The sequence below is a fragment of the Squalius cephalus genome (genome assembly GCF_949319135.1).
Source record: "Squalius cephalus genome assembly, chromosome: 6".
NCBI classification, from domain to species: Eukaryota; Metazoa; Chordata; class Actinopteri; order Cypriniformes; family Leuciscidae; genus Squalius; species Squalius cephalus.
Window position 1 is genome coordinate 14,283,058 of NC_137127.1, and position 16,137 is coordinate 14,299,194.

At 35.5% G+C, this 16,137-nt stretch overlaps 1 protein-coding gene across 2 annotated transcripts in view; it reads left to right on the forward strand.

Annotated features, from left to right (window-relative positions):
- Window positions 1-9,887, forward strand: part of LOC307159812 (UPF0606 protein KIAA1549) — a 53,611-nt gene extending 43,724 nt beyond the window's left edge. The window contains exons 14-21 of one of the 2 annotated variants that reach the window (XM_079873437.1): window positions 2,277-2,482; window positions 2,653-2,882; window positions 3,070-3,214; window positions 4,314-4,640; window positions 7,405-7,457; window positions 8,096-8,247; window positions 8,404-8,531; window positions 9,565-9,887. In XM_079873437.1, coding sequence (XP_079729563.1) covers window positions 2,277-2,482; window positions 2,653-2,882; window positions 3,070-3,214; window positions 4,314-4,640; window positions 7,405-7,457; window positions 8,096-8,247; window positions 8,404-8,531; window positions 9,565-9,804 — 1,481 coding nt within the window. In that variant the 3' untranslated portion in view covers window positions 9,805-9,887. The remainder of the gene's footprint in view (window positions 1-2,276; window positions 2,483-2,652; window positions 2,883-3,069; window positions 3,215-4,313; window positions 4,641-7,404; window positions 7,458-8,095; window positions 8,248-8,403; window positions 8,532-9,564) is intronic. The other variant, XM_079873438.1, reaches the window with a different exon arrangement.
- Window positions 9,888-16,137: the final 6,250 nt, after the last annotated feature.

The following is a 16,137-nucleotide window of genomic DNA, read 5'->3' on the forward strand; positions in this document are numbered from 1 at the left end:
GCGTAGCGCGTCTGTGTTGTACGTCACCACGTATCACACATGACCAGCGTCGGCCAATAGTGAGCCTACGTGGTGACGTGCAACACAGACGCGCTACGCTTAAACACTATGTGAAAAGACCCGAGGCCCAGAGAGAAGGAAATGAAAAGTGGAATAAAGTCGTTATTTGTGTTTGTTTTTGCGCACAAAAAGTATTCTCGTCGCTTTATAAACTTACGATTGAGGCACTGGAGTCACTTGGACTATATTAACGATGTCTTTAATACATTTTCTGGGCCAGCAAGTTTCAGTCCCTTAGAAGCCTATGGAGGAGTGAGACAGCTCTCAGATTTAATCAAAAATATCTTAATTTGTGTTCCGAAGATGAACGAAGGTCTTACGGGGTTGGAACAACATGAGGGTGAGTAATTACTGACAGAATTTTCATTTTTGGGTGAACTATCCCTTTAATCGATTTATTAATTTCACATGTAATTGGACATTTTACATGTAAACATGGGCAACCAATGAAATTTTGACTAAATATTAAACACGCCCCTTTTCATGTTGGCTGCTAGCAAAGGCAAAAGATTCCTTTGTTTTAGTAAATGGCAGTCCTAGGCCTCCATAATGGCCAGTGGAAGAAGAACATGTGACGTAAGATTTACAGAGAGGGGAAAGTAATAAAACCTGCTGGGTCTTTCAGCCGAAGATTTGTGGCTCTTCCTCTTGATTTCCTCTCTAGTCAGCCCAGACTCATTCATCCTGCCTCCTTTGTGAAGAATGACTAACCCTCATCTTTACTCTTCGCTGCTTGCTCTCTTTCTCTCTCTCTCTCTCTCTGTGTGCGTTCCTCTCTTGTCAAACAGTGCCTGTGGCGATAACCCTCTCTCAGCACTCATTTCTGCTTTACCAGACTAAATAGGCTACAGTCTGACTAGCCAAGAAATGACATGCACCTCACATTCTCTCTTTCTCTTGTCTGATTGCCATTCCCTTTTAACTCCCTTCCCTTTTGAAAATCCCTTTCATCCTCCTCTTCTCATAATTGTGTTTCAGTGATATTTTCCAAGATAAAATACTGTCTTATCAAGCATTCCACTCAAACATGTTTTTACATACAACTCATGCTATATTTCATCTCAATTAAACAATCTCCATGGCATCATTTAACTTTTCTCTTGTTCTTTTATGCTCCCTCCACCCATTCATTCATCTGTTACTGGCTCACAGGGAAGAATAGAATTGGTAAGAGTGGTGCTGTTTTGTACAGTAGTGTTAGATCTTCGAATTAATGTTCATAGTTTTTGTGAATTCCACCCCCCCACACCCCCCAAAAAAACAAAAAAAAAACGATGGATCATCCTCCTGCCTTGAGGTCTTTCACATTTCATTGAAGAGAGTCTTATTAGAGTCAGAAGACACTGCCCCCATCTGGTGTGAAACAATACTCGAGAGAGGAGATTCAGACGAACCACTTGCTTTATGTTAGTTGTTGGCCCATATGAGGCTAGCTTTGTTTTGATAGTGTGGAACGCATTAGATATATTTATGATTTGTTAAATACATGTGTGTGTATAATACACAGTGGCCTCAAAAAGTATATCAGTGACCGTGCCGTGTATAAATTTCATTACATTATATAAAAAAATCGAATCAGTGATGATTGATTGATGATAATGATTAAATGCCATTTATTTAAAGGAAAAGTAGCATAAACACTTTTTAAGCCAAATATTTTCAGCAGCATTTATTGTAGATGCCAAATTGTCGGCCATATTCTTTTTCTGTATCATTAAATGAATTATTTTTCATGATTTACAATTAGGTTTGGGCCATTATACACAGCATCTTAACAAATTGCATCTAAAAACCATAGAAATAGAATCATATATCACTGGTGACTTGACACCCAGTTTACATATTTTTAATAACTGATACTTATCATTTGAGGTTTGGGGTTGATAAGATTTCTTTAGTGTTTTTGAAATAAGTCTCTTATTCTCATCAAACATGCATTTATCTGGTTAAAAACGCAGTAAAACAGTACATTACTATTTAAAATAACCATTTAATATGTTTTAAAATGTAATTTATATCTGTGGTGGTAAAGTTGTATTTTCAGTATCATTACTACAGTCTTCAGTGTCACATGATCCTTCAGAAATCATTCTAATATGCTGATTTGATGCTCAAGAAACATTTCTTATTATTATCAGTGTTGAAAACAGTTATTTTATATTCATTCTATATTGCACCTGTGAAGTTTTGACACCCTCTTATATTTGTCCTTATAGGTCCACCCCCAACGAATGGCATGGATGAGCCATTATCTTCAGCTTCCATTTTTGAGCATGTGGACCGATTGTCCCGCCCAATTGACGGCCCTAAACGCCTCCATAATAAAATCCAGCTCATCGCCATGCAGCCGATGCCAGCGCTGCCCCTGCCCAGCCCAACCGCCAATGACAGAGCTGCAGAGAACACCAAGCTGAATAAAGAGGTATCCTTCACCTGCCATACATCTATTTCACAAGGCTTTTCCTTAGGGGCCCATTTCAAACTTCAAGGTCTCTACGGTTATGAATTTGATTCACAGCGTCCATAAGCCTCATTACCAATATATGTGCTTCTCATTGACTCCAAGGTCATTGACTGTTCCTTCTTCTCCAGATCCAGGTAGCTTTACGGCACAAGTCTGAGATCGAGCACCATCGCAATAAGATCCGCCTGAGGGCCAAAAGGAAAGGCCATTACGACTTCCCTGCTATGGATGATCTCATTGATGGTCTTGGCGACCCCAAAGAGCAGGACCGAATTTACCTGAAGGCCCAGATGCAGATTGACAAGATACTCGATCCAGATATTCCCATGCCTTCTCTGTACACCGAGCCCAAGAAAGGGTAAAACGATCTGCAACTGACAATGAGACTAATCCTGAACACAAAATTAAGACCTGTTCTCACTAAATCTGAATTTTCTGCACGTTTTCCATTGCAGTAGTTCTAGAACAAGAAAATCACTTTCCACATAACTTGAATATTTAAATGCTCACTCAAGAGTATGCGTGTGTTTGTGTATGTTTTGCAGCAACCGAGGGAAGCGTTCTCCTAAACAGAGAAGGAAACAGCAGATGAACGGTGATCTGACAGATGCTGACCGAGATAGACTCATAACGACTGACAGCGATGGGACATACAGGAAATACCCTGGAGTCAATAACATAGCATATGTGGTCAGTCTCATGAAGAGATCTGTACTTTTTCTCTCGCTCTCTACTCTGTACTTCTGCATGTAACTGTGTAATCAACTCCATACGGTTTCTTTCCTGTTTTCCCCATATATGTGTTATTCAAAACGTCTCTAATCAGCTCCATGTTGTGAATTAGCAGGTGCTAATTTCCTTCTGCTTCTGAAAAAAAATTGTTTTAGGATTAATATAATAATAGTGTCGTTTTTGGAGTGATATATTGAAAATACTATTGAACTATTGAAAATATTTAAATATACACTTTGTTTATACACCTTCATAAGATCCAGTATAAAAGTGACAGTAGGGCTGAACGATATTGGAAAAATTGACTTTGCGATATTTATTTTTCTGCATTTTTATGTTTCAACAGATTACTTGAATAGCTCTATTTGGAAAGAATTAATCATTCTAGAATGACGGGGTGGTTTGAGTACATAGAAAATAATAAACAAATTACAAACATAGATAAATACAGATAGAGCAAAGATAGAAATTAAATAATCTTTGTTTTTCAAGTAAATCTAACAGCCTTCAGGTATAGAAACTGTCATAACAAAAAATAACATTGGAAACATTGGAAAATAACATTGCTTAGTCTTATCTGTACAAATGAAATATAATTCTTTGTTAAAGTGATTTTTTTGTCTTTTGTTGTTTGATTACAGAGACTGTAAAGACATTTACAATGTCTATATTTCTATTTAAAAAAAATGCTGTTGCTTTTGAACTTTTTGTTCATCAAAGAATCCTAAAAAATGTATCAATGTTTCCACTGAAATTAAGCAGCACAACTGTTTTCAACATTGATAATAATAGGAATAAATGTTTGTTGAGCACCAATCAGCATATTAGAATGATTTCTGAAGGATCATGTGACACTGAAGACTGGAATAATGATGCTGAAATTTTAGCTTTGCCATCACAGTAATAAATTACATTTTAAATATATTAAATAGTTGTTTTAAATTTTAATGATATTTCACTATATTACTTTACTGCATTTTTCATCAAATAAATGCAATATTTATATTTAGTTACAGTGTTGAATGTTAATCATCTTTCATTTGCTTTTATTTTGCAGTCGGACCCAGACCAGGGGCCCGAGCATCATAGCCCCTCCCCGACGGATGACGTGTTCCATGGTCCCATTTCTCCTCCTCCTGGTCACCCTCCTCCTCCACCCCCCTATCTGCCCCCTCAGCCGTCTATAGAGGAGGCCCGGCAGCAAATGCACTCTCTACTGGACGATGCCTTCGCCCTCGTGTCTCCTTCGTCTCAGGGCAGCACAGCTGGCATCACTCTGCCTGGGGTCGGTCTCAACCCCGGGCCCCCGCCTCCCTTGAGCCCACCATCCCGTGGTCCTCGGCCCTGGGGCCCAGGATACCTGCCTTTGAATCCCTACACGGGGGTAAGAACAATCCATAGTGAATTAGCAATGAATAGCATTTGTAGCCTGAGGGGGGTTTTTTTGTTGTTTTTTTAAACAACATGCTATGGCCTAAAAATATTTGGTTTAATGGTGAACATGGTTCCTACTGTAATGGAATACTTCACCAAAATTTTAAAAACGATTATTTTTCTTAAAAAAAAATTTTTTTTAAAAAAACAATATGTATGTATATGTATGTATGTGTGTGTATGTGTATATATATATATATATATATATATATATATATATATATATATATATATATATATATATATATATATATATATACACAGTGCTATGCATAAGTTTAGACACCCATGCTAAAGTTGACTAAAAAGAGGAATAAAAAAATCATCTTTTGGAAATTGAACTTAATGCCTTAATTAAAAAAATTAGGAAAAATCCAACCTTTAAGGACACCAATTTTCTTTGTGAATGAATAATGTATCGTAAATAAATAAATGTTCTTCCTTAAAATACAGGGTGCATAAGTCTGGACACCCCTATGTTAAATTCCCATAGAGACAGGCAGATTTTTATTTTTAAAGGCCAGTTACTTCATGGATCCAGGATACTATGCATCCTGATAAAGTTCCCTTGGCCTTTGGAATTAAAATAGCCCCACATCATCACATAGCCTTCACCATAACTAGAGATTGGCATGGAGTACTTTCCATAAGATCATCTCTCAATGCAAATCAAACCAGCTATTAGGCTAACTGAAATAAAACCATACCAATCTCTAGGTAAATCTCCATCAACTGCAAGATGCTATCCTATCAATATGGGCCAACATTTCTAAAGAATGCTTTCAGCACCTTGTTGAATCAATGCCACGTAGAATTAAGGCAGTTTTGAAGGCGAAAGGGGGTCAAACACAGTATTAGTATGGTGTTCCTAATAATCCTTTAGGTGAGTGTGTGTGTATATATATATATATATATATATATATATATATATATATACACACACACAAGTACAAGTCTCAGAATCTGAGATGGCGTGTGCTTTATTATGTTTGTTCATATATATATATATATATATATATATATATATATATATATTTGCTTTATTTATCAAACATCTCTGTGTTGCATCAGTCTGTAAATCACTAGTTGAGGAGGATTAGATCCGTGCACTAATCAGTTAAGGACACCCCCATCTGTCAACCGTAAATATACCCTTGACTTTAGATGTCAGGTCAAACTGACCTTGGAACAGCCTCTCTGTTTTCAGTCCTACACAAACCTGAAACCAGCAGATCACAGATCAGCTCTTGATTGTAGTAAAACTGTAACCGACTGATTACACTCACTATTACAGCCTTACTCTTCTGCACCACTTATAAGTCTCAGAATCTGAGATAGCGTGTGCTTTATTATGTTTGTTCATACTTAGGTTTAGATATTTGAACAAACTGTTAACGCTAAGAGTTCGGCTCATAAATCGTCCTGCTATGAAATCATGAATGATACCTCAAAATTGTGCGGTTTTTTGAGGAGAGGTGCTATTACTTTTCTTAGCGCTTGGACGTGGGATTTTCCAGTATTTTATGAACACATCCTGTCTGAGAAACCCCTAGATGATCCACATTCATGTGATGATGAAAGCTGATGTATTACTGTTTCCTTTGTACAATCCAATACTTATATGATTTCCCCTTGTCTAAAGCTGCGGTCACGCTACACTTTATGCTCCATTGACTTCCATCCAGAACAGAGACAGTTTTGTCTTCGTTTTATTGAACTATGACTTTGCACTTGTTTCTAGATTACAAATAAAACGCTAAATAAAATAATAAATTAGTACTATGAAATAATTAAAATAAATAAATTGTTTAATTGTGCATTATAATGTAGATTTATGAACGGTGCCTTTGCTTAATATTACTTTTAACCGTCATATTAAATTGTTAGTATTTTTAAAGATTAGCTTGAAGTGAGCATAGGATGATGGCAAAGGTTATCTAAAAATGATCTAAAAATACAGGAAATGAGCATGTAAATAAGAACATTTTCTAACTGCAAAACAACCATGAGAACATCAACATTTGACCACCCACATATACATTTAAGCATGTATAAATCCATGTTTTCTTCTTTATTGTGACACATTTAAAACTACTGTGTCTGCTTCATAAGACCAGTGGTGCACTGACTAAAGGATTTCTGGTTACAGTGGTTTGTTTCAATCACTCAATTTGTTGATTTCATTATAAATGTGTTTTGATGTGTGATAAACCGTACTAGAGCAATTTAAAGCAAATTTGATGCTCTGGAATCACATCAGAGGAACACAGACTTGGGCTTTTCCACAGATCGGGAATAAACATCCCAGAATGGAAGCCTCATCTTTCAAGACTGTCTTGAATGAAGTATTTCTGTTAGATTGAGGCCTTTGCGTGGAAGGGAAAGAGGGGATTGCAAAGGCCAACTGAGGCAAAATATGAACTGACTAATAACTCAAATGTTATTTTAAGAGTCAAGATGGAACAGGGAATGGTGCGCTGTCCTTAAAATGGCATTCCCAGCTCAACTATTTAAAAGCTTTTCTGTTTTCTGGGTCACAGGGTTTATTTAGGCTGATAGACAGAAACTCCAGTTGTGGTGGAACATACAGCTACTAATGTGTTTCAGACTTAGCAATGTATTAAATTAAATTAAGCCAAAGTGCAATGGATGTGCCAAGAATCATCAACTTGTTACAAGCTCAACGACTGCGTGTTTGTGTGTATTTCTTTCAGAGATATGCTGAATTAGGTCTGCCTCCTTCCAGTGTGCAAGGTTTACTACATAGGTGAGTATATTAGGGATATTAGGGAAGGTGGTCGATTGCCTATATTAAGATGATAGGCTATATATGATATCACACTATTTAATTTAAAGATAATAAATAGCACATGCACGACAATTGTAGAAATAAAAATTATATTTATTTTACATATTTACTAAATTAGAAATGATTGGAAAATGTATCATTATGCAAAAAAATTATTTAAGCTTGATTAAAAAAAAAATCTGTAAAATAAATGTATATATAAATGGTGGGGGGTATATACACAGTAAACAACAGTGCACTCAATAATCTGGCATGTCTGTGGGCACTGGAAATCATATTTTCTCAAATAAATACTGGGTAGCACTACTTTTACATCGTTCTCAGCACAGCACTGTCAAAATAAAAGTCCCCTTCCGATGCTTAACTTAATCCGATAATTTAAAAAAATGGCAAATGTCAGCCAATATATCAGCCATGGCGATATATCGGGCAACCACTAGAGTTTTATTGAGGTCATGAAGATCATGAAGGTTTGTGTGATTGTTCTGGAACTGATCACATTTCAACCGTCGCTTTATGGGAAATATCAAGTTACTTTTTGTTAGTGCGGTATGATTTGTTAATAGCTGGGGTCTGAAGTCTTCCTATCTCTACAGACAGGGATTGGGGCCCGGCTACATCCCTTCAGGAGAAGCCCTTCCTGTTGAACAGCTACAGCCGGAGTCGCTTTACACTGGTCGAGGTGGACTCACACTCACAGATGATCTGCCCTCCTCTGCTAGGCCACGACCTGTAGGTGGCACTACAGGTATGAGTTTAAAGGTTTAACTAGGGGAAAAAAAAGTGCTGATATGAAATGTTTAATTAAAACATAGAAAGAAAAGAGCGATGGATGCATGGATAAAGACAAATGACGCAATATAAAGTATACTGTATGTTACATGCATGTCTGTTCTGTTCACAGGAGCCCAGATGCATCATTTAACCCACGCTGGTCTGACGGGTCGTGTAGGGGACTGCCGGCAGCCTGGTGGGTTAAACTGGGGCCCGTATCATGAGGACGACAGCAAATTCGCTAACAACAGAGAGCCTGTAAGTTTAAATACTTTCTTACTTAATTAAAAGAGGGACCAATAACATATTTGCATATAGAAGTCTTTGAAGTCAATTTGTATGGACATTACCAAAGATGGATAATATTATAGTATGCATTTATTAATGCTTTGAATGAAACTAATATGTAAATGAAAACTAAAAATATAAGTTAAGTCATTTTTTGTTTTCTTTTGTCATTTTTCTCAGTTTTTTTTTTAGTAAGTCAATGTAGTAAACTTATTTTATTTCAGTTTCAGGCAACATTTCTAATTTAAGTGTAGGCTTTTCATCTAATATTTCATATTTATTTCAGCTTTATTTCAGGTAACACCATTTTTTTTTAAATAGTTTGTTAAAAAATAGCAACACTGAGCTGAAACCCTTTGACCTAAAAGATTGATGTACCCCCTGAGATTTTAAGTTATTATTTTAATAATTTAACAACATATTTGCATGCTCACTGTTCTCTAATATCAGTTAATGGTCACGTTGACATGCAGGTAAACAAATAAAATATTTCATCTTTTTTTCTTTTCTTAGTAATTTATTTTAATTGTGAAAACCTACTATATATACTATACTACTATCTATAAAGTTGTACATTACTACATCCACAAACTCCACATCCATGAAAACTCTGGCAATATTACAATTTTATTATTATTGATTTATTATAATAAATCATAGCTTTTTTTCTGTTATTAGACTGAAATTGTGAGGATTGATGTCAGCAGTACACTGACATGACAGCAGTAAATAATAATAGGAGCAAAAACACCCTTCCATGCTTCTTATACACATTATATATAAAAGAGTATATTAAAAAGAAATTATATTAAAAAGTATACATTATAAGCGGGCTTCAAGAAGTACAGAATATGTCCTCTTCAAACTCTTACTATTCTCACTCCTTTCTGCCTCCGTAGGAGTCTTTTTCTCACTTAAACTCTTTAATCTTTGTTTTAATCTTCTTTCACTCATTTCTGCCTGCCTTCCTTCCTTCTTTCCTTTCTTCATTTCTTTTGTTTAGGTTCTTGGCTCTCTTGACTACAGCTCCATCTCTGTATTCCAGACCTCCAGGAATGGCCTGAAAGAGCCATCCTCCACTTCTGCCCACCTGGACTCTCTCGGCCTGGGCTACGCTCCCTCCGCTCCCCTGGAGGAGCCTTCCCCTCCCAACCACTCGTCCGCCTCCCTCATCAAAGCCATCCGAGAAGAACTGATGCGCCTCTCCCAGAAACAGGCAGCGGTACCCAGCTACCACAGCTGAGACCTGCCCCCTCCAGCTCCAACAGGCAAAAACTGCACTACACTGCACTGTACTTCCCATGGAAGTGGCTTTTTTGAGAGGACCATGACTGTACGTCATGTAGCCTCTGCTGCCGCCTGGTGGCAGAGAGCATTAGGACAGGAAGAGTAGACATTTCTCCTTTATTCCCATGTTCCTCTCAAGTTCTCCCAACAATTTAGTTGTTCAAAACACAAGCAGTGTCCTGAGACTGAAGAACAATATCTTTTACCTTCTTTACAGTCGCATATGTAATTTGGTAGCAAATTATTATTAGAGTTGTGCGTGTGTGTGTTTGTTTTCACTTTTTGTTGTTTCTTTGCTGTGTACACTGCCTTCACATTTGAATTTTATACCTTGCACTGGCCCTTGACAATTGAACTGCTTTTGATACCTTAAATGAATCTCTGTAATTTTTTGCGGTTTGTTTTATGATTCATTTCTCAGTGCATCTTCTGCCTGACTCTTGGGGTGCTGATTTTTTTTTTTTATATCTGTTTAATCGACATTGCATTCATAATACAGTATTGAACCCTTCACATATTGTCTTAATTATACTTTAGGGTCCAGTTATAGTATTTGAAGTGGTGACGTTTTCCATCTCCATATGCCTTGATTATGTTTGGCATCTACAAAAGACAAAATCTACAAAAGCTTTTATGTTTTAAACAGTGTTAAAATTAAAGCAATGTTCCAGGTTCAACTTGACCGATTGTAAACAAATAAAAAATGCATTTTTAGCAAGGTATTTACAATACAATAGTTGTTATCGAACTGTAGTCTGCGAGGTGATTTGCTGATTTAAAAAAATAAAAATAATTAAATAATAAAAATATTTGTAATTGACTCAATAATAAAAATAGAATAGTTCAATAATTGTAATCCCCAACTTGAATTAATCAACTATCAATAGATTAACTGATTGTGTTCACATTCAATTTGATCAAGTAACAGTATCACTACCATTTAGAGATTGTTTTTTTATTTGTTTTTGAAAGAAAGTTTCTTATGCTCACCAAAGCTGCATTAATTGATCAAAAATACAGTAAAAACAGCAATATTGCAAATATATTATTACCATTAAAAATAACTATTTTTAAATGTAATTTATTCCAGTGATGCAAAGCTGAATTTTCAGCATCATTACTCCAGTCTTCAGTGTCACATGATCCTTCAGAAATCATTCTAATATGCTGATTTGCTGCTCAAGAAACATTTCTTAATATCATACATTTTTTGTTGAAACCGTGATAATTTTTAAAATCCGGATTCTTTAATTTTTCCAGTTTTACAAACTGTGGTAATCAACAGTACATAATAGATGCTGGAGAAAATCTGCTCATTTTGATCCCGGAGCATTCCTTAAACTGTCCCATCTGCTTCTCAAAATGATTTTTTTGTGAAATTCGGTAGGTGGCGAATCACACACATACTGTACACACACAGTGTATTGGCCTGAGTACGTTCAGTATTACCACTGTGTAAATTGTATTGCAATACTTTGAACTCAAAGCATCGGTTAAGGTCAGGGTTACGTCTAAAGATATTTCTGGCTTCTCTCCCCAACTGTTTGCTGTGGCCATGAAGTGCTCATCATTTCATAGCGGAAATTGTTTATTATTATAATTATTGTTCCAGGATGCACTATTGCTCATTAAACTGCTGTTGATCAAATGGGTACAGTATATTCCTCTGTAACTTCACGCTTTTGATGTGTTAGGAAAGCAGAAAACTGTAGTATTAGACTCACTAAAACACTGATCCTTTAGCTATTTGTACTTCATTTCATGCTGAAATTGTGTTCTTGCCTTTGTGCTGAAACTATTTTTGTGTTAATGTTGCAAACAGGAGCATCATTTGCTCTAAGAAAAGGAGAATTCTGTTACTTTGTTTGCCCTTGTTTATTTGTTGGAATGATTTTTATTTTTTTTATTTTTCTTCAATTTTGTTAAGTTTGTCTGGTTGTAACCTGTAGTTACAAATCTGCTGATTATTTAAGTGACAATTAAAAATTACTACCATATGATTCACTGTTGTTTGCAATATCAAGCTGTTACAGAGACTGAGCGCTGAAATCTGATTGGTATGTTTTCATGTTTGAATCAAATGTTCTTTCAGCATTCATCAGAATTGAAAAACATGTAGTTGCTAATCTATTCACTTCATATAATACCATTGAGATCTTGTTAGACTCACTTACACAGAGCTTATTTTTCTGCAGAGTTGCTTTTAGCTCATTTAAGTTGCTGCCTTAAATTTTTAAGTACAATCAACTTGCATGTTTAAGTCATTTCAACTTAAATTAGTTGAATCTTGTATAACTTTTAAAAAAAGTTAAAAATTGCTTCATTTATTTTGATGAGTTAAAGCAATTTAAAAAATAAGTTGTCTTAAGTTATTGATCATATCATTTTTTACAGCACATCCTAGTGGATAAACTGGTAGTACAATATCTGAAGCATTCTTACTGAAAATGCATTTCCTATAAAATTGCAAAAAGTGTTTTTCATATATTTTTCATATACATATATTAAATATTTTTTCCTTTAGATTTGATTTAGATTGTAGTTGCTGCATTAAAGGAACTTTGCCAGTCGACCACAACTGAAATATCTGAAACTGACTTATCTAAAAGAATCTATGCTAGATAAAATCTATCTATGGGGATATTTTGGGGATATTTAATTTTAATTTTATTAATCAATAAATTCCACTAGAAACAAACCTTGTTGTATTATTTTAATTTAATACTGTGAAGCTGCTCTGATACAATCTGTATTGTGAAAAGCGCTATACAAATATACTTGACTTGACTTGACTTATGCCTTATTTTTTCAGACAGTATACCATTTATTTTAAATCCAGTCCAGTAAAGATGCCTCTGAAGTCACCAACTTTATTTTGCATTTACAGCCCAAATCCAATAGATGGCGAATTTTATAAGGATAGTTCACCTGAAAATGACAACTGTCATCTTTTAAATAACCATGTCTTTCCCAAACCTGTATGAAATTTTGGTATCACTTTAGTTTAGGATCCAATTCTCACTATTAAATAGTTGCTTATTAGCATGCATACTAGGATATTGGCTGTTTATTAGTATTTATGAAGCACATATTAATGCCTTATTTTGCATGACAATATTCTGCATCCCTTAATCCTACCCAATACCTAAACTCCTAATTACTGCTTATTAATAGTTAGTGAGGCAAAAGTCATAGTTATTAGTTAGTTAAAAGTGAGAATTGGACCCTAATCTAAAGTGTGATCAATTTTTTTTTCTCACAACCATCTTCATATCATATCAATCATATTTTAATAGAAATCTCAATTGATGCTATATTTACTTTTGTGTATTTTTTATAAATGTGCAGATACACTATTATGATCTGCAATATTTAGAATTTCACATTTTCATCCACTAATATCAACTTGTCATGCTACACCTGTATCAGACAAACCAAAATAACTTGAGGCTTGTTGTTTTCTTTAATTATGCAGGTCTAAATAATCAGGCTTTCTCTGAAAAATTCCACCCATCTGCACAGTCTGTCGTTTAAAATACATGGATAAAAGCTTTGTTATTAAGTCATAGTGGCTTGACATCACTTCATTCAGACGCTCATTCTCACTGAACTCATGTTTCTCTGGTGCACATATGGTACCTTGGCTCCACGTGGAGTGGAAACTGCAGTCCTGTTTACATTCTCGAACAAAAGGGCTCATCAATGTTTCAGCGGCACTGCATTGTTCAATTTGTCCACCTTGTGTAATGTGGCGAGTGAGTGCTAATATTGGCCTTCTCAAATGTGGACATATTTTTAGACCAATCTATATATTTATGCATATAATATTGAGTCGTAACATGGCTGCCTACCTGACTTTATATGATGTGATCTTTTCACCAATGTACTGTGTTTTTGTAGTTTTATACTACAGTGTCAGTACCCTGCTGGATAGACTATAGCTATAGTCACAGACACATTTTGTTTTGTTTTTTGGATGCTATACATTTAGCCACTTAGCTAGCTGAACCAGCATGTTTTCCTTGATTAACTAATGTCAAGAAAAAGATTGAGGTGGCTAAGCAGCAACTTCAGCTATGTTTTGCTAGTGAAGTGCCTAATTTTGCTAGTGCGTTAGCAAGACTAGCAGAAAACCAGCATAAGGCTCTCTTTCCCTGCTGAAAATACCAGCTAGAATTAGGCTAATGTCTTTAACTACTAACATTAATATTTTTTTCTCTTCTTTTCAACAAAAGTTCTATTTTTGTCAAATGTAATGGCCCTTTCACACCAAAAGTGAAATGAATAAGACTCAGGCTGAAAGAATGAAAATTCCCGTCTGTACAGTAGAGGGAGCACCTCAAACAAACTGTGCTGCCATTCTGGACTGCAGAAGAAAACGATGCAGGAGAATAAAGTTCAACACTCTTCAGCAATAAAAACAAATTTAAACACAAATGTGATATTTATCTAAAGCCATTTATGCTTATTGGTATGGTTGAAGTGGAACCATCAAATGTCAGCAGCAAAGACATAGTATGTGTAATTTAACATATTAAAAAAATTTATTCATTTTGAGGAATGCTGAATCTGTTCTGTGCAAGATGAGTAAATGCATGTTCACATTAATCTATAATAACCATCAACGCCTCTGCACCTTTATTCCCGATTTCTCTTAACATGGGCAACAGAAGCGGTGTCAGTCAATAAATGGGAAAACAAAGTTTTCATTACTTTTAACTCAGATATTTAATCAAAAGTAGTTTTACCTAACTAGTTACTTGAAATAAGTAATCTGATTACGTAACTCATGTTACTTGTAATGCGTACCCCAACACTGCTTGCACATAACATATTAATGATAAAAGGCGACTTAAGTGTACTTAGAGTGTAACACACTCAAGTACATTTTAGAAAGTGCACTTATTTGTTATTTTGCAATATTTTGTTGTTTTATTTTGATGTGTCGACTAAAAGCACATGTAAAGTTGATTCTAAGTAGTGTGTTATTTGATGTTACATTTAAAATGTATATACTTTAAATGTACTAAATTGCACATGATATACAAGTTTCAGATATTAAAGTATATTTTAGTTCACCATAAATGCTTGTCAGTTCTTTTGACAGTACTCTTTAACCATATTTCAAAGACAATAGTTACTTATGAAGATGTACTTCTGTCTTACTTAAGTTTGTCAAAAAAACACTAAAACTTTTTGCATTTAATATACATTTAGACTAAAATTAAATTTAATTTAATTGTACATAACATGCAATTAAGTGTCCCTTACTATACATTCAGCACTTAAGTATGATATATTCTTATTATAATGGATATTATTTCTGTAATAAGTACTAATAAGTATAAGTTTTCTCATTTTAAATAGTGTGTAATGTTGCTGTTTGAGCATATAAACAAAATCTGCAAAGTTGCAACGCTCAAAGTTCAAAGCAAAGGAAGATATCTGCTTTTAAAGAAATCGTTTTTTAAGAACTACAACAAATGGCTGGTAGGGACTACAGGACATTCCTCCGGGTTAGTGACATCACCAACCCTAAAATTTACATAAACCCCGCCCCCAGGAACACGCAGTCCATGTTGAGAAGAGGAAGAGTTGTAGTGTAGAGCACATTTCTGAGTCGGCTCAAGCTGTCGCATCAGTCTTTTCACATGCAATACAGAAGTGGTTCTCAACTCCAGTCCTCGGGACCCACTGCTCTGCACATTTTGTATGTCTCTCTTATCTGACACACTCAGTTCAGTTCATGGAGTCTCTCCTAATGAGCTGATGATCTGGTTCAGGTGTGTTAAATAAGGGAGACATACAAAATTTGCAGAGCAGTGGGTCCCGAGGACTGGAGTTGAGAACCACTGCAATACAGTACGTAACACAAATGAAATAGCATGTCACTCTGTAGGCATCTTACAACAATTCCCACACGAGCGATTTTATAGATTATCATGACAGAATCAATGACTTGAAGTTAGTTAACGCCACATCAGCAACATCAATTCATCAACTAACCATTCGGAAACGTCCTGTTGCATTCTACATGTTGTCACTTCTTCTTGAGTCTCTCCATCATTGTCCGACTCCAGTTTAAACATAAAAGGCAGAACATTTTCTGAAATTTTAGTGCTTGCCTGCGTGAGGTAATTGGAGCTGCTAACACACTCAAGCTCTTGAAGCTCCGCCCTCTGTGTCGGGAGCAGCAGCTCATTTGCATTTAAAGGGACACACATGAAACAACGCATTTTTACTGTTCCCCAAAAAGGGACAACTTTAACATGCTGTACAAAATTATCTG